General features: G+C 38.5%; 1 protein-coding gene across 9 annotated transcripts in view; it reads left to right on the top strand.

Annotated features, from left to right (window-relative positions):
• The window catches only part of cdc14b.L (cell division cycle 14B L homeolog), a 59,777-nt gene that overhangs the window by 17,731 nt on the left and 22,286 nt on the right, over positions 1-19,760 (top strand). For 5 of the 9 annotated variants that reach the window (XM_041564615.1, XM_041564608.1, XM_041564591.1 and 2 more), the window contains exon 2: positions 18,606-18,696. In XM_041564615.1, the coding sequence (XP_041420549.1) occupies positions 18,606-18,696 (91 nt within the window). Of the gene's footprint in view, positions 1-13,455; positions 14,002-17,892; positions 17,944-18,605; positions 18,697-19,760 lie in introns of those variants that run through there. The other 4 variants (XM_018259224.2, XM_018259221.2, XM_018259215.2 and 1 more) reach the window with 4 other exon arrangements.

Here is a 19,760-nt window from a genome sequence, read left to right as displayed (position 1 = left end):
CCAATAACACATTCACATTGGAATGAACTGCATTGGCCTAATGGCAAACATATGGATTTCTGTTGGTTGTAAAAAATGCTGTAGCACTGCATTTTTGGTGTTGGCTGAAAACGCCTTTAACTTTCCAGGAGTATTCATTGCTATTTAAACGCAAAGGTAACTAGCACACATGGCTGAAATACACTGCAGTGTCAACATGGTACCAGCAGTTCTCACAAGACTATGTCACTGTGTCATGGATCATGATACTTTGTTATTAGTGGTATTCTGCATCATTACGTTTTTCACAAATGCAATTGCGCAGTGCTTCATGAAGAACAAGAAGTTACTGATAAATGAGGGGAGTATGGGAAAGTAGAAAAAAATGCCTGTCAAAATCAGCTTGAATCTGCTTGTGCACCTGCCGAAGGACTTTCTACTACTCAGTGACTTTATACTACTATATGCAAGCACTGCCCTCAGGAAAGAAGACATTATAAACAGACCCCCATAGGGTAATAGCAGTGATGCTAAAAAAAATTAAAGGCATTTGTATGCACAAAATGAACTTTAGGTCATTACTGGTAATTTAAATGGATCTAAGTCCGTCATCTTTGGTGTAAGCAACCCTAAGGGCCCTTACCCACGTGTATCTTGTTGCATTCCCCTGCAGTGGAAGAAACGCAGCAGTCCATTCTTTTGGAACTTGATGCTTTCTACCTGCGTTCATTGCTTGCATAATTCTGAGTGAGTACAACCCGATCCCAATGAATGGAAGCATTTCTTCCCGTGTCCCCCTGAGGTGGTACACAAAAGAGATAAACTGCTGGGGAACTCGGCAAGAAACATTTGTGTATAAGAGCCTAACTGGTAATTTGTCGTGATATGGTTGTGGAAGGTTCCCATCTCTGCTGCTCAGACATCAGTCTGCTCTGGGCAGGACCGCCATCAGGGGGGCAATCTGGGCCCGGTGGCTTCTAAATGTTAAGGAGGGCCAGGCCGTGCTGTGTGTCCTGGATTAGCCAGGCCTCCCCTTAAGTCGTCGAATCCACAGCAAACCACCACTAAAAGTAGGAGCCAAGCCACACCGAAGTAGGTGCCAAAGCTTCTGCCAAAATAAGAGCCAGGCTGCGCCTAAGTAGGAGCCAAGCCGGAAAAAAACGTTCCAACCCAATGGTCTTTTTTGTTATTTTTTTAAATTTAAGTGGGGACCCTGGCCACCAATGTTTTTTAAAAAACACTTATAGGAAAAACCCTGGCCACTGATGTTTTTTTTTTATCTTGGGGGACCCTGGTCACCATTTTTTTTACTCTTGGGGGGGGCTGGCCACCAATGGGTTTTTTTTTAACTTGTAGGGGGACCCTGGCCACCAATGTTTTTCTACTTGTAGAAAAAATTCTGCAAATTCTGATGGCTCTGGGGTGCTGTCAGACACCTGAGCATAGGGAGCTACTCGCAATATACTGAGCAAAAAAGCAATTCAGATGAAGTGTTGCTTATCGATCTATTGCAGAACTGCAGCCAATCAATTCAGAGACAAGTAATTAAGATACTCTGTTCTGCAACACTGATGCAAACTGCTAACTGCTGGAATTTCTACGCACCTCGCAATGCTCACCTGTAGTAATTACTAATAAGCCCTGCAGTATATACTCCTTATGAATTATTCCTTGGTAATTAATATGATTACCAAATAGTTACACAGCAGTCAGTACAATGATGCATTGACTAATAATTCCTAGCTACAGCACTGGGATTCCATGTTCAAATCCAGTCAGGGCATTTTCCTCAAGCAGTAAGGTGCTATGAAGGTGCAGTACAAAGGTCGATATTTCGCACAGGAACATGTATAAAAAACATCTTTCATAATGTGGGAAAAATGTGGGGAAAACAGTTCTTTAAAGGGGACCTTTCATCTGAAAAAAATATTCCAAATCCTATCAAGCAAAATAAACTTTAATTACACTGTATAAATTATTTGAATCTTGTTTCCGTCGCTCTGGGAATTCATAATTATAGCAAGCAGGCAGGAGCAGTATTGTGGACACTGTTATTAAGGCAAGCCTCGTATCATCTCAGAATCTTGTTTGTGCACCAGAATTGAGGATGTGATGTCCATTCCAATGCACTGGCTACACAATTAAATGGTAAAGAGAGCTGGGAATATGGGGAGTGCAGTGACATCTAGGAAGTGCTGAATGGAAAGTGAAAGTAATTGCCCCTGCCCTGCCTCTATGCCTAAGGAATAGAGGAGCAGCAGGCAATATTTGATTGACAGCGTAGATTTTAAAATGAGTTTACAACAGCTATGAATGCTTTAATAAAAAAAATGGATTTCATTTTTAATTTGAAAAGGATATTTTCAAATATATAAAACATATAAAGGGATATTATACATATTTTTATGTCTGGGCGACAGGTCTGCTTTAAAATGTATTAATCACACATACAAAATGATTACATTATTTCAATGTATCAAATATAATGTAAGTTTATCAATTAAAGGGGTTGTTCACCTTCCAAACACTTTTTTCAATTCAGTTGTTTTTTGATTGTTCCCCAGAAATAAAGACTTTTTTCAATTACTTTCCATTATTTATTTTTTACTGTTTTTCCAAAATCTAAGTTTAAAGTTAAATGTTTGTGTCTCTGGTGTTGAGTCTGGCAGCTCAATAATTGTAATGCAGACTCTGAACTGTTAAACATTTAGTTGATACATTTATATATAGCATCTCTGGAGTATTAGCAACTATTGTATCAAGTCTAAGCTGCCTGCAATGAAAGCCCAGGGATTCTGCTCAGCAGGGACAAAGATAAGAAATGTATCAACTAAATGTATCCATTTAGAACAGTTTACAGGATCGGCGACCCCACCTCCCAGAGCTGCTTTAGAATGTGAAAAATGACACTTTACACTTCAATATTAAAAAACAGTCACACATAGAAAATAGAAAGTCATTGGGAAAAGTCGTTATATCTGGTGATCTATCTGAAAACTACTAGTTGTATGAAGGTGAACCACCCCTTTAAGTAGCTGTGGCCTTCAGCTGTTTCAGTAACTTTCCTAGCAGCTTTCCCATGTGTTTGAATGAAATGCGGAAATGTAGACGCAAACATAGTTTGCAATGCAAATCACACCTAAAATTCACATGGTGTATGTCTAGTTAATAATTCACTGGCTTCTAAATACTTATGCAACATGCACCTTATAATCAGCCACATAGCAAGGAGACTATTTATATGACCAATATTAAAGAGATTTAGCATCATGCTGCTAGGCATTAGAGATTTAGCCAGGGTTTAAACAGCAGCTCCAGGGCATACCATACCACAATACTTCATTGTATGTACTGGTCAACAATATCAAGACCTGGCACAAAAGAAGCCATTTGTCAAAAAGTACCATGTAAAAGCCCATTTGAAGTTTGCCAAAAAATCTGAGATGTTTTCCTAGAAACAAAAACAAAGCAACCTTTAAAAAAACACATGATTCAGTTCCTAAAGTATTTTATGCAAGCAGTAGTGGAAGGACAACATACTCACATGTACCTAAAAGGAATAAACCGATTAATTATAGCATGACACATCATAATGCAATTGTATATCCCTATAGAACAAAAGCTATTAATTTGTACAAATATGTATCCATGATGGAACACTGCCAAATGTTTTTATAATAGCTGCATTTCTAAAATTGGTATGGGAATTATCATTCCAATTAAAAGTCTCATTCATAGTGCATTTTATTTTTTGCTTGTTTTTTTGGGATGTTCTTGGCCTGATATTTTCATGAGATTTCTGTATTATAAATGTCTGATATGTGGTGGGAAAAAGGTCACTCTGGCATCTTTATATCTGATTATTTTATTTCCATCTGTATTGTTTTATAATTGTGGATGGAGGTGCTTCTACAGACTGATAGTAGTCAGAGCAAGATCTTAGTTCAACTGACAGACACAGGTGTTTTGTTAATAGGAGTATCACGAAAATTAAAATTTAATATAAGCTTCAGCATGCTGAAATGAGAAAACAATCAATTAAATATTTCTGAAATAATCAAGTTTATGTTCACTATTCCTCTCTCAGCATCTGTTTTTCTCCTCATTCTGTCTTCATGCAGGAGTTGGGTGTTAGATATTCATTGACAGTTTGATCCAATATATCTTATAGGGAGGCTGCTTTTGCCTAGAAGATGTATTAGAGCTCGTTCTATTAAAATCACCAGAAATCCTGACTCTCCACATGCAGAATTTGTGCAAAAGACAGTTATTTTGTTAGATTTTATTTGTACTGGAATCAATTATTTGAGTGAGCTCTAATACATTGGCTAGGAAAGGAAGCCCCCCTATAAGATATATTGGATATATTGGATCATTCGTCTGACACCCAACTGCTGCATGAAGACAGAATGAGGAGAAACAGATGATGAGAGACGGATAATGAATATAAACTTGATTATTTCAGAAACAATGCAGAATTTTGAATTGATTGTATTTAGGAAGTTTATTATTTCAATGTGATGAAGCTTATATTTAATTTTCATTTTCACAATAGTTCGCCATAACTGCTGGTGAAAGCATCAGTCCCATCTGAAAAATGCAACAGTTGTTTAGTGTGGATATCATGACAACATTCACGTATACTGATTCAAAGTTACTGGACCTGTATATTTTGGTCGGGTAGGAATGTAAGAGTGCCTTAAAATTATTTTGGCATCCAAAGAGGTGACTGCTGCTCTGGGGCAGCCTTGTGCTGGACATCCTGGCACTTCACCATTATAGTTTGCTTCATCTGTACTACACCTGGTCACACATGGCAGCAGTGTGCTTTCTAGCATCAATGGAACAGAAAGGATAAATGCAGGGTATAATGCTCACCCCTAGGGGCATGATTCTCTCTTAAAATATGGTGCATTTAGCTTGGGTCCTATTGGAATTGCTGCTTCGGTTTCCTTTTTCATATAATTTATTTGTGAAAGGTTATAGGCCAGCTAATAACCTGAAGCCTTCATCAACCTGTGCCAGTGATTTTCTTGTATCTTTTCTTTTAGGGTTTCTGGTAAAGATATTAAGGTCAGGAATTTCGTGACCTGCACCCAACCCTAAAACACCCCTTATGAACCCACACTGAACACAGCCTAGACATTTTCAAGGTTCTTAGACCCATGCCCCTTCTTGCGATGTCAGACTTAAGGGGAGTAATGGTGCAGTACAGTTCCAGAGGGATGAGGCATAGAGGTGACAATGTAAGCTATGGTCCCAGCTTTAAAGGAGACATTTAGCAGAAGTGAAATCCCGCCTAATCTTTTAGGCAATAATGCATAATAAACGCAAACCTCCCCACATTTAAAAAATGTAAAGAGGGACAAAAAGATCTGCTGCGCATAGTGTAGTAATTTCTTGACCACACCCATTTTGTGGTCAAACCCCTAACCCCCAATATCACACATTAGGTAGTTAAATGTAAACTGTAATTTGACAGGTTATGGAAAGTTGGAACACATTTTATGGGGGTATTATATGTTGACTTATTATATGTTTGTATCAGTTACAAATATATATATTTGCAGGGTTTGTGTATTCTGGTCTCCCACCAAGTCTCCTTATCTTATAGTTAGTTTGCAAAACTTTTCTGGTGGTTCAACTTGCAATTGACAGTGAAACTGTCAAAATCAGGAATGTCCTGCGAAATAGGAACAGTTGGGAGGTATGTAAATCTGTCAGCTTTCACTTTGGGCTATAAATGATCATTATCTTTAAAAATGGCCCCTTTATTGGAGCTCCACATAAGTCTGCTACTGTCCCGGTTTCAAGTGAGAGGTGGATGTGTCCTAGTGGTCCCTGGCAGAAGCACAGTAGGAAGGAATAACTAATCACAGCCCTGTAGTCACACAAGCAAAATACGTTTTCAGTTCCCTATCAGGTCAGCTGAGCTGCTGATTGGTTAATATTCCATAGTGCAGTGAGCTGAGTGACCCAGCTGCCCTGCATTGCCCGGAAACTGAGGCAGTAGGAAGTTCAACTTATGGGCCAGGAGTCCAGGTTCTGCTTAAAGGAGTATAATGCACTGGCACATTTTTGTTTTTTTTACACAATATGTCTCCTTTAACTTCTAGCACAGCTGGATGCCTGTGACTCCTGGTGATGGTATGTTGTCCCAAACTTGCCCAACCCGTGTGTTTTAGGCTTATATTCATACATAATTGTTCTGTTTATAATAATGTGTCTTCATGCAGAGATGTTTCAGTGTTCTTGCAGCATAGATTTTCTCTTGTATTCATTTTGTTTAGGCCAAGGTTTCAAATTCTTTAGATATTTCTCCTATTTCACACTATTTTCTGTTTTCATCTTTCCCCATATCTATGTATGGCTATCCTGAAACATTTTTGTAGTACTTGTCATTCTTTGACATTTTGGCTAGGTCTGTACCAAAATAACAAGCCATCTGGAATTTAGAGGAATAACATTTTTTACTCATGCCTGAAATATTGTGTATTGTAGTTTTGGTATAAAAAAGATAAATTTTTCTTCTGTAAAGGTATGGTGCTTTTTCTGCTTGCTTGTGGTAGTCATGAACTGTACTTTCCTTTCTGTGAATATAAATGTGTTGCCTTCAACTGGCTTTTGTTTTAAGGTTACATGACTTGACTTAAATATCTACTAATGGCTATAGCAGGTGTCTCACAAGATATGTGGCAGGGTTAAGTGCCTTTTCTCTGAAAGACTAATTTACAGCACTGCTGCATTTATTTAATATAATTGTGATATTGAAAAAAAAACATTGGCTGAAACAAAGCAAAAATTCATGAATTTCTTGAACATGAAACCTTTGGGCAGAAAATTAAACTAGTAATTATGAAATGACTGCTTCCCTTTAATGTTGCACTCAAACCACTACAGTGTCATGAAATACCTAAATAACCAATTACAGAAGTGAATGGTTGAATTCTGCCCTAAACTATAGGGTCAGGACTGCATCACCTGGGCCCAAGACATTTGCCCATGAGCTTTGACCTACAGATGGTATAAAAAGCTAAACACTACCGGTATGGGACCTGTTATCCAGAATACTTGGGACCTGGGGTTTTCCAAATCTTTCAGTAATGTGGATGTGCATACCTTAAGTCTACTAAAAATAATTTAAGTATTAATTAAACCCAATAGGACTGTACAAGGGCAAAAGGGAATGCTTTTTAAAAATTGTAATTAGTTGGTAATAATAGAGTCTATAAGATATGCCCTCCTGTAATTCAGAGCTTTCTGGGTAATCAGTTTCCAGATAACGGATCCTATACTGTATATAAAGAGTGAAATTGATGAAAAACTAAAGTGATGGGTTCGGACCTGGGCATCCAAAACACATCTTTTTTGGGGTGAGGTACCCTTATGTTATGTTGAATCTTTAGATATAAAGAAATGATCACTTATACCTGTAGATTATTTCCTCTTCACAGCACTGAGCTCCTGTGTGTTTTTATGTACCATTGCCATTTTATTTTTTAAAGGCCTAACATTAATGTCTTGGGTGTTGGGCCTCAGTGAAAAAGTTTGAATCTTAGATTAAAAAGTAAACTTTATCTCTGAACATTACAAAATATCACATATAACAGCTCATATTTAAAACACTGTTTAATAAAAAGTACTATGACTAAAAATACATGTAGATTTAAAAAGGTATTTCATGTGAATAAATAACCGTATGAAAATTAACTGCAGTTGTCTACAATATATCCAACTGCTGGGGTAAGCTTTTGTGTATTTTTCTTGTGATTCTGTGCTGTACTATTCTGCCTTTGGAGTTGACATAAAAGTATAATTGCCTCTGAATGATTGCCCTTTAGCTCCATTAGGTGCTATATGACTGGTAACAAATTAAATGACCACCTGCTGCCTTTATGGTCACCTGCACCCCATTGTCCGTTATCCTAAAAATTCCAAACCAACTTATTCTGTAGTGCTAACTGGCATGTATTGCACCCAAATATTTGTATTTTTATCCTTGTAGATAATGTGTGTTTGTAAGTTGCATGTGTTGGTTATTTGTAATGACAATACAGCTATGTAAATAAATTGCTTAACTTATGATGTTAGCTGCAACAAATTGATGTTATTAGTGATGAGCTTGAAAGGGGAGGTAGACTCCTTTGCTATCAAATGCTCTTTATTACCACAATACATCTTCCAATTACCTTGGTTTACTTTAATCACAGCTTGAATATGGACATGGTATTATTTAGAGCTGCACTATGTACTGGGCTGGATTTACATAGCTGGTGCCCCCAGGCCCCCTGCCGTTTGTCTCCCTTGTCCCCTCCCCTTCATTTGTGCGCATACTCAAATTTTCACCATCAGGTTGGGAGCACTGGGGATTGACAAATGGGAAATTGAAAAAACTATTATATCTCATTATCAGCCCCAGAGCTTCCAAACCCCCGTAGGTGTGGTTGGGCCCCCCTAAAATCCTGCCGCCCTAATCCCGGGCCTTGGTGGCCTTTCCACAAATCCAGGCCTGACTATGTATATTTACTCCCAGTATCTCCTGCTACATTCTGCTGTAAAAACAAAAAAATATGACAGTATAATTATTTCTTCATGTATACTTTATAATTGATATTTTGACCCATGCAGCATGCAGAGCTTTTTGAGGCCCAGAGCAAAATTCTCCCTTCTGCATACAGTTAACAGATATGTTACATTTGTAGCAAAATTACCTCCTTTGCTGTGGCGTCTCCATTTCGCAATAATGTATGCAATCAAAGGGAAGAGGAAATTGAGTATGTTACTAACATGGATTAAGTAAATACTAGAAAGAACCTTTGCTCCAGCGTAATTGGCACTCGTGGTTTTACAGTTTGCATTTGCCCAGGCTGATCTCGGGTAACATAACAAAAACAAGCAGGTTATCCTTCATGCACATTTTATAGATAGGTGATTGAGGACAATTGTAATCACTAGCACTAATCATTTTTATCACAAGATAAGAATTCATATTGATGAAGCTTTTCCTTTTCTTTTAAATTATCTTGGAACCTTTCCCATTTATATATTTTGTACATGTTCTATTATAATATTGCACCAGTACTCACAGGCTTTCACAATCATTTTGCTGTAATCCTATGCTGCCGTACTGAATGTTTAATTGAAAACAATTATCCCTCATTCACTTATATTCACTTCTTACCTAAGATAAAACATTGGTCAGTCCTTCTAGTTAAGCCTAGCACTAACCAGTTAAAAACCTAGCAAAAACCTTGTTGTGCCGTATGCAGTTATGGAGACGTCAACCAACTCCATGTCATAAGGGCAATAATACTTCAATCTTAGAGTTTTTAAGCCTACACTCAATTATAACTTGAAATAAAGTCTCAAAATGGATTGCTATTAACCCTGTAATTGTTTGAATCTCTGCAAATATATATCTGAGGCAGTAAAAATAATGAATCCTAAAACGAATAGATCATATAAAGTTATATTGAACAATGTGATATTTCTCTGTGCATGCATAGATTTGACTGGATCTTTGGATCACACTAGCAGTTGTCAGTACAAACGTGAGATGTGGGGGAGGTGAAGAATATTGACCTTTTTGTTCTAGCAGGATGATGTCAAGCTGGAATGCTAGGGTTTCAGTAAGAAGTCAGAAGTAGTGACACTGAGAAGAGATCACTCAGAGGAAAATGAATGCTGTGGTGAAAAATGTTACCAGCCCCATTTTAAAATCCTTACTACGTCTTAAAAGGTATATATATATATATATATCTGCTTATACTATGCAGTAAATACACGGGCAGATAAAGTGCAATTTGTTTATACCATGTCACTGGTGGTGCGATAGCATACTATATGGCGACCATCTACTCATCTGATGGTATCTCTGACCTTGGCATTACATAATTCATATCACTAGAAAAATTAAATTCCACATTAGTTTAGAATTATTTTAAGGTAAATTTTCACTCTAAGAGATTAACCTGAGAAATGCTTGCAAAAGTAGTTGTGGTTTGGTCTAGCCCTGAGAATGACTTTATGGCTGCAGGTTTGTGCTAGATTTGCTTCTCTAAAAAATGGCCCTTGGCATTCTCTGATGTATATTGAAAAGAAGGTGTTTTATATGTATATTGCAAAGCTTTCTGTCTGAATAGCATTGATGCAACAAAACAGAAATCAGTTATGTAGTAATTTTTTTATATTGTTGCCTTTACAAATGGCCTTTGTGGTATGTGACCTATTCAGCCACAGAGACTGGCACTCCTTAAGGTGTGGCGCCCTGACATTGCTATAACTGCATGTGCACCTTACATAATTAGTATTATAAAATGTGTTTTAAGCTTGTATTTATTCTGTAAGTATGTACTTTAAGAGAAGCGGTTAGTGCACGTAAGTTTTACTCATCTGATGATGTACCTGCACAGAGTTTCCAAGTGCCCCTCTTTAAAACTTTACTACAGTACTCCATAATCTGCACATTTTAGTTATGGCTTTATTTACTAGTAGGTCTTTCCAGCTGACACAAGGTCACCCATTCCGATTAGAAGAAAAGAGGTTCTGCCTAAATATTCGGAAGGTTTTTTTTTTTTACAGTGATAGCTTTAAAGATGTGGAATTCTCTCCCTGAATCAGTTGTACAGGCTGATACATTAGATAGTTTTAAGAAGGGGTTGGATGGCTTTATAGCAAGTGAGGGAATACAGGGGGGGATACAGGGTTATGGAAGATAGCTCATAGTACAAGTTTATCCAGGGACTAGCCATGGACTAGCCATTTTTCCCCCCCTCTGAGGCAAATTGAAGAGAGGCTTTAGATGTTTTTTTTTGCCTTCCTCTGGATCATCTGGCACTTAGGCATGTTAGAAAAATTTAAAAGGTTGAACTTGATGGATGTGTATCTTTTTTTCAATTTAACTTACTATGTTACCATGTTGTTTACCCCCAGATGTTTGTACAAAAGCACATTTCATGTAGATACCTTCCTACACTGTTTCCATTTGAAGCCAAGCCTATGTATTATTTATAATGGGCAGTAATTGCTTTAGGTATTGACTGGCTTTTCATTTTTGTTTATAACTTACTACATTGACTGACACTCACAAAACTTTACACAATAGTTAGACATATAACTTATACTCAATTTCTTACTAACACTGCATTTAGTAAAGTGAAGTTAAAACAGCTTTAAGGCCTGTTAAATCTGCCAATTAACATTATGGGCACACGTACATGCCCCATAGTGCTCATGCAGAGACCACTTCTGGCTGGGGACTGGCTGTGTTCTGCACCTTGTGCTGAATAAAAGACACCTGCTGTAAGTTGCAGAGAGCAGTGCTGGGGTTTGAAGGCCAGCCCTGTCCTTACCATCTACCATCTTGCTGGTTAGGGTGGGGGTTAGAAAGGAATAACGTTTCAGGTTGAAAGATTTCTGATGGCTCAGGATCAAAGTGCCCCCACTGCCAGTTGCCCTATTGCAATCATCCATTCATGGATTATTTAGCCCTATTGGATTGCCTTCCACAACTTTATTACCACAACCTACCCGTGGGGGAAGTTAACTGTAGTGTGAAACCATAAGGGCCAGTAACACCAGGAAATGCCCTAAAGGTGTTTGTGCATAATGTTTTTTTGCTCTGTGCTTTTGATATTCGCTGCAATTCCAAAAAGCATGATGATTTTCTGTGAAAATACCTGCAGTTATCAGGTTAGGCTTTTGGGGTAGTACATGAATGTGTATTGTCTAGGGTTGCATTTAACACCATAGACTGGGTAGGGCTTTGTTTAGACAACATATAAAAGATGGCAGGACACAACATAGTGGGTAGTAAACATGAATTAAGATTTCTGTTTAAAGGCTATTTACATATATAACATATACATATTATATCAGGTAAAACTGTAGCTATACATTTTTACCAGTCCTTTAATCTCCTGTAGAACAGGAAAGGGAACAGACGTGTCAGACTCTTATTTCACATTTTTCAGAAGGAATAGGGGAGGGATGATTTCATGAGCTGTAAGTGCCTTTATCACAAAAGCTGTCAAAAGTTGATAGTTTATTATGGCTATAGATGCACATTGCATACACAGCCAGAGGTGGCCTTTCACTTTGTTTTTATACTAAATTGTCCAACAATTGCTGAGTTTGTGATACATGTCAGAACAAAGGCCAGGTGATTCCTGCTCAATTAAGAAACCCAGCTAGCACAAACATGGGGTGCACCCTTGTTGTGGTGGTGTATATGTGCCTGTCTACAAGCAGAATAGATTTCTAAGCGATCTGTGCAGCCTGGATTCCCATCTGGGAGCTAAATAAGTGCAGCAGAGGAATATTACATTATGCTTCAATCATTAGAAATGTTACAATACAGAAGCAATAGCATTCCTTTGAACATGTCTATAAAAATCACTAGTATCTTTGTATTATGCAAAAGTAAAGTATTCAATGCCATGCCAATTTACCTTCTGGCAGAGTTGAAATGGGCTGCCAGGGCACTAGAAGAAAAAACGATGTATCCTGGTCCTGTTGGACCCAATGGTGCACTTGAATTAATAGGCTATGAAGTGCCGTGGTAGAGAGCAAGGGGTCTGGGAAAAAAGTAATTGATTGATGACAGTGCAAATCATGTTGCTGGCAGGTGTCATCATTGGGTGATGTGCTGGAAGTGGGCTCATATCTTGGGTTTTCCTGCGGACCCCACTTCCCCCAATGGGGGAATCAGAATGCTCTCCTCCTCATGCTTTAGCAGACACTTTACTTGCTCTGTTTTCTAAAAACACATCAGTATTCATTACAGGTGACTGCAGCCTGTGATGGGGTTGTTAGGATGTAGAGAGATATTCTGAGACAATTTGTAATTGGTTTTCAGTTTTTATATTTGTGCTTTTTGAGTGATTAAATTTTTATTCAGCAGCACTACAGTTTGCAATTTTTAGCAGTCTGGTTGCTGGGATCCAAAGAACCTTAGTAACCATGCACTGATTTTGGAATATGAATAGGAGAGGTTCTGAATGGAAAGACGAGTAATAAAAAGTAGCAATAACAATACATCTGTAGCCTTACAGAGCATTTGTTTTTTAGAAGGGGTCAGTGACCCCTATTTGGAAGCTGGAAAGTGTCCGAAAAAAAGCAAATATTTAAAAAAGTATTAACAACCAAATGAAGAACAATTGTAAAGTTGCTTAGAATTGGCCATTCTGTAACATACTACAAGTTAAAGGTAGTAGCATCTGTATAACTGTAATAAATAAGTCCTGATTGGGTTGTGGTGTGTAATAGTAAAGGCACGCTCGTATCCGTGTGACACCCACAAACCACAGAATCCAGTACCTCGTTAGCACAGGTTTTCCGGTTTAATGAACGTTTGGGAGATAATCAGACTTTTGTCCGGCTCCTCCTTGTTGTCCATTTAAACTTCTGTTGCCTTTACTATTGGCTGTTGCGTGCATTCCATTCACTTGCTGGCGCCCCTCTGGCCAATGAGCTGCAAGGGCTGGGCACGTGGGCGGGTTTAGTTTACGGCGTTCTTCCCCGTGTGGGGCTGACTTGTTTGTAGCACCGGAACCATAACAAGAGCCAGAGAGCAGGTTTTTTGCTCGCAGTCTGCACGCTCATTCCGCGCTTCTCCCTCTCGGCGTGGATAGACGCGAGCCCGAGTGTCTGACTGACGTTTCGCCTGTGTTGGTGGCGTGGGAAGGAAGTGGGAGCAGACAGACTCTGCGTGCAGACATGACCAGACTTTTCTTTTAACTTCAACGTTTTATCAACTTTGTTTTATTTCTTTTTTCTGTTTGTGCGCACTTAGTGTGGCCAGTGCACGAGGAGACGTGTCTGCAGCCTGGGAGCAGCAGCACAGCACAAAGGTCGCTGGGGAAAGTTCATGGGTGGGAGGGTTTGGTCGCTAGACACCGTGCCAGTCTGTCATACTAGCCACTCCTGAGACACAGCCGAGGGACGCGCACACTCTCTCTTGTCCGGCTCCGAGCATGACTGACGAACTCGACCTGCCGCCTGGCGCACTGGAGATCTCCAAAGGTAAGAGTTTTGGTGCAGTATAGCGCTGGGGAGTGACTGTGACCAATCAGCTGCGCGCAATGCCCTGTACTAGTGAAGCGGAACTGTTCCCTATCCTGCCCCCTCCATGTTGCTCTTGTTACACCTTGCAGCAAGCACCCTAGTCATTTTTATTGGGTTCCTTCTGCTGAGTTTGTAAATCCTGCCTCCTCACATAAAACTCTGCTACCACAGCATATATGCATTTGGGCCCTAAGGACTGACTGCTAGGCTGCTTCTAGAAATCTAAAGCCAATTATTATTCTTATAGTGGCAGAGAGCTAGGCAAAACGAATCCTACCTGTGCTGTTTGTTTTCCAGCTCTTTACCTCCTGCAAACATCTGTCTAAATGTATATAGAAAACATAAGAACATTTAGACAGTTGGGAAAGTGAAATTCCCATTTTGAGGTGAGTTTAAAGTCACAAGAGGAAAACTACAGGTTAAAGCTTGCCCTGAGCTGAAATGCTCTTTGACCTCTTCTCATCTTATTCAGCCAGTGTTAGTAAACACACCCACAGCCCCTGTAGATAACAAAATATATCATGCTGTTTCTGCTGAGGGATATGAAGGTTTGTGCACTTAAGGGAGCTAGCACACGGGCAGAATCTGGGAGATTTAATCACCTGGCGACTAATCGCCTCTTCTGCGGGGAGACATTCTCCTCGAACTGCCTTCTCCCTGCCTTCCGCCTGCTATAATGCAAAATCGCCAATGCACTCGCGGCGCTTCAATTTCCGAAGTTGCCTCACGAGGAAACTTCAGGTGACTTTGGAAATCAAAGCGCCACAAATGCATTGGCACTGGCGTTTTGTCATTATAGCAGGGGGAAGGCAGTTCAGGGAGATTGTCGCCCCGCAGAAGAGGCGATTAGTCGCCAGGCGACTAAACCCCCCTGAATCTGCCCGTGTGCTTAAACCCTAAAGCTGGCCATAGATGTAAAGATTTTTTAAAAGATCCGGTCGTCATTGTGAGACTACGATTATCTCGAAATGATCGTACAAATTGTCCATCGACTAAAAAGACCAATTTGCCAGGAAAACAAAGGGTAGCTGCCTGCTTGGCCCTGCAAACATAGATTGCACTGGGATCGATAAAGATTTTTTAACCTGGTCGATCAAAAAAAAAAAAAAAGAAAATCTATGCGTCTATGGGGAGCTTTAGCCACCAGTGTAGAGTGCTTGTTCAGGAGCATTGTACAGTTTGCATGTTGTGCTACGCCTGGAGATTCCATTAAAGGGGTGGCTCACCTTCAAGTTAACCTTTAGTATGTTATACAATGACCAATTATAAACAACTTTTCAATTGGGTCTCATTATTTTTATTTTTATTTTTTTTTTTATTTTTTGAATTAATATCCCTGTTCTGACTCCAGCTTTCAATTGGGGGGTCACTGACCCCATTTAAACAACAAATGATTTGAACGTTTACACGTATTTTGTTACTGCTACTTTTTTTTTATCACTCCTTTTTCTATTCAGGCCCTCTTCAATTAATAATCCAGTGTCTCGGTTAAATCAATGCATGGTTGCTAGGGTAATTTGGATCCTAACAACCAGATTGCTGAAATTGCAAACTGGAGAGCTGCTGAATAAAAAGTTAAATAACTAAAAGCTACAAATAATAAAACACGAAAACCAATTGCAACTTGTCTCTGAATATCACTCACTACATCATACTAAAAGTTAGTTTTAAGGTGAACAACCCCTTTAAGTAACTTCGGCATGTAGTATATCTTCTCTAAAATAGTAAACTTTTTCCCAAAGTAACTAGATAAAAAAAAAATAACCTTACTTTAACTTTTGTAAAACAGCCCAAACCGTCAGTACCCCATTTTTTCTTTTCTTACCCAACACTCCTGACTTGTGATGAACATTTTTTTCCCTTTCTAAGTGTGTATATATAATGAAATTTAAGGGCCATGCCACTAGCATTAACGTCTTATTACGTTATTTTCTATTACTACTAATGGAAAAACGATACCTTTAGAATAAATTCTTAACAGATAATGTATATCATAGTAAGTGACATATGAAAGCTAGATGCATAAATATTTCCTCTTTTGCATCTTTTAAGTTGAGCTACTATTTTCTGCTTCCTCTGAAATCACCTGACAATAAATAATGCAGCTCTAACCATAACAGGAAGAAGTGTTGTGAGTAAAACGCTGAGCTCTGTCCGTTCATTGGCTGGTGTCACCTAGTTTGTAGGTAATATATTGGATGCACCTAATGCAAGATTGGGCCTTTTTCAGCTGGAATCGGCCAAATCCAAGTGCCTGGCTAAACCAAATCCTCAAATCATAAATACTCCTTTCAGAAAAGCAAGTTTTTCCTTCTGCACATTTGTATATGTAAATTAGGGTTTGGATTCATGACCCGATTGATCCCAATCTTTGCTGAATCCCAAAAATCCCATGGAGGACAATATGTGGTCCATGCCCCCCCCCGTTCAATAGCCCTGATAGAAAAGGATTTTGAAGAATTTTAAGCTTTTTGAATGAAAGGTATACTTTCACAATCATTTTGTCCCCTTATCTAACAAATTTAAATGCTACAATTCCTAACAGTGATATGTAAATCATAACACTAAGGCACTGCACAGGCTTTATCAAAACAAGTTTACTTCTGTGAATTAAGCCTGGGAGAAGGCTTTTTTTCCCCCATTGCCTTCCATTAACCAGAACATGCTGTGGAATTGTACTTTAAACACTAGAAATCCATCAGGCTTGTTCTATCCAGTGATTTTTATTTATAATATATAAAATATATATTTATAAAAATGTATTTTCGTAGGCAGCAATGAATGTAAATTCACTGCATGTAACCTGCTCTTGTGATGTGTGTTGCAATATTGGCAGTATTTCCCAACACTCCAGTTTGAAACAAGAACGCTTACAATGTATCATGAAGAGCTGTGCTTGGGGTTTGCCAGATCATGCCTGCGAAAAACAAATATTGTGCTTGGTTGATAAGCAATCTGTTTTGATGCACTCTGCAGCAGTTTTGCCTTTTAGCCAAGCGTCCTACAACCCTGCTAGTTATTAATTAGCCGTGCGACATATTATATAGGTGTCGTATTTTAAATAGAATACTTATGTTTGTTATAGATGGACCTATTCTAAGCAATGGAAAAATTTTATATGGTTTTGGAATTACAGGTAAGGGATGCTTTATCTGGAAACCGGTTATCCGGAAAAGCTTAAAATTACTTAAAGCCATCTGCAGTAGAGTCCATTTTAATCAAATAATTCTCATTTTTAAAAATGATTTTGATTTTCTTTACATGAATCCCCAAAACTCTGATATTGTGATCCAAATTATGGAATGATCCATTATCCAGAAAACCCCAGGTCCAAAACATTCCCGATAATAGATCCTATCCCCAGCCAGCAGCTAAAAATGCTGTCTGAATATTGTGCATAATGGCTTCCTACAGTCAAAACAAAACTCAATTCTAGGGGTTAAAAGTTAGTGCTGTTTCTTTTCAGAACCTCTTCTATGGATTTCCATTCTTACTGGTTGCTTGGCTAATCAAGCACTAGCAACTGATACCTGTGTTTTAAGCATGGCACTTGCAGAACATACATGTGTGTGTGTGTATATATTTCAAAAGCCACCAAAATGATGACCAAATTAATTTAGAATATTGCTTTCCACATCATACTAAAAGTTAATTGTAAGGTCAACTACCCTTTTTGAAGGTGATCCTGTAATACTCTACATGGGGAGAATGAAACATGTGCACACCATTAGATTCTTAAGGGGAATGCAGGGCCATAACTAGGCAACCTGTTTGGACCGATACTCGTTTGTTTCTAGATGAGGTGATAACCCTGAGCTGAATTTGACCAGAATTTGGTTGCTTTTCCAGACTCGTGCTTACACCAAAAGTTTGGTTAGAAATCTGTTTCCAATCTGTAGGGTAAGTCCTGCAACAATGCTATGAGAATACATTTTGGAAAGTTCTGCTAAAATATGGCTATAAATTTGGACTTTGCATATTTGTCTGTTCACTGACGATTTCTTACTTGACCATCTGTTGCCAATACTCATTTACATTTCTGTGTGTCTAATAGCTAATGATGCCTGATTTAATTGAAGGGGTCGTAGTGTGCTGTGTTGCAAATAATACGGATGGAGGCCATCCAAACAAATTTTATTTTATAGCTAATAGGAATTAGGTATTCAGGGCTTTGCATCAGTCAGGTTGGGGATAAACATTCTCTATATACATCCAGTATGTTATCACTTCATGCATTGTTATGAATAATTGTATAATGAATGTAGTGTGTCATGTTATTAATCAAGAGGTGGCTGCCTCTAGTAACTTCACATGTTCAACGCATGCCACAGGATTGAGGAAATGCTTATTGGTGTGTAATTAATTCTCATTCATTCCAATAGTATGTCCTGCCTGTAGGCAAAATAAATGAGTTAATATAAAATCAATTATTGGAATGAAGGAAGTCTTACAATTACTTGTACCCCACAGTAAAATCTTAACACTAGCTATCTGGTTGTTATTTTGCCTTTAAATGTCTTTAAGCTGTTCTAAGTTAATGTCTTCACTCCTCTTCTTTTCAGATCGCTTTTATTTTGCCATCCTCTGCAGCAAACCAAAGACCACCTCTGGCTCCCATTATTTCTCCATAGATGATGAGCTTGTGTATGAAAAGTAAGTCCAACCCTTTTCTGCAGTGTTTATAATTTACTTACATATGCAAAACCAACCTGAGCAAATATATTGTTTTCTTCCCAGTACTTTCCTCTAGCCAATGTAATTCAGTCTCGCCAAAAAGCACTTTCTTTCATATCACAACACAAGAGAGTGATTAGTTCCGACAAGATATAAGGATTCATATAGCCCTTATGGAAAATGTAGCTTTCAATATCAAATATAGGCCATCTGTCAAAGGCTTTGTGCTTTTATAAAGATGAGGCTATCAGAAGCCAACTCCATTTATAACAGGGGTATGTTATTTTCTATAATGCAGGTGTTTCAGTGACTGACACTAATATTCTGGCTAAAATATAGAATTGTGAAACACATTCACTTAGGCACATTGTTCTCGAAGTGAAAATGAGAAGACATAAACTTAATTTTTTTTTTTCATTTATACGAACATTTTACAGAAGTTCAGGTAAAAAAAGGGATTCTGTCATCTCTTTATATAAATGTGTTTTTTTTTTTTTTCCCCATGGACTGTCTTGGCATAATTGTACCTTCTTAGCAGCTACTGCACTATCATTCTTCTATCTCTTGGTTCTGAACACTGGCTTAAGATATATGAAGAGTGTCTCTTGTGCTTCATGGAGGCATGATACAGTAAATACAACCCAAGCAGATAAAGATCAAACCAAAGACTGGAGTTTAAGAACTCCCCCTTAAGGTCCCCATAGACGTGATGATTCTTCTTTGGTGAACGACCGATTTCAGTGCAGTCTGACCAATCCGTCAAATTATCGTTCGGTTAGTGGGATTCGAACGATCGGACATCTTAGGATTTTTTGGCCGACATCTGTCAGAAAATTGATCGGCCAGGTTAAAAATCTTTATCGGTCCCAGTGCAATCTCTCTATGTTTGCAGGGCCAAGCAGGCAGCAACTCTTCAGTTTTGCTGGCAAATTGTCTTTTTAGTTGATGGACACATCGTACATTTAAACTATGATTTCGAGATAATCGTGGTCTCATGATAACGATTGGATCTTTTAAAAAATCTTTACATCTATGGCCAGCTT

The sequence above is a fragment of the Xenopus laevis genome, chromosome 1L, assembly GCF_017654675.1.
Source record: "Xenopus laevis strain J_2021 chromosome 1L, Xenopus_laevis_v10.1, whole genome shotgun sequence".
Taxonomy (NCBI): domain Eukaryota; kingdom Metazoa; phylum Chordata; class Amphibia; order Anura; family Pipidae; genus Xenopus; species Xenopus laevis.
Note: the sequence above shows the minus strand (reverse complement) of the source record. Positions and strands in the feature narration are given on the sequence as shown.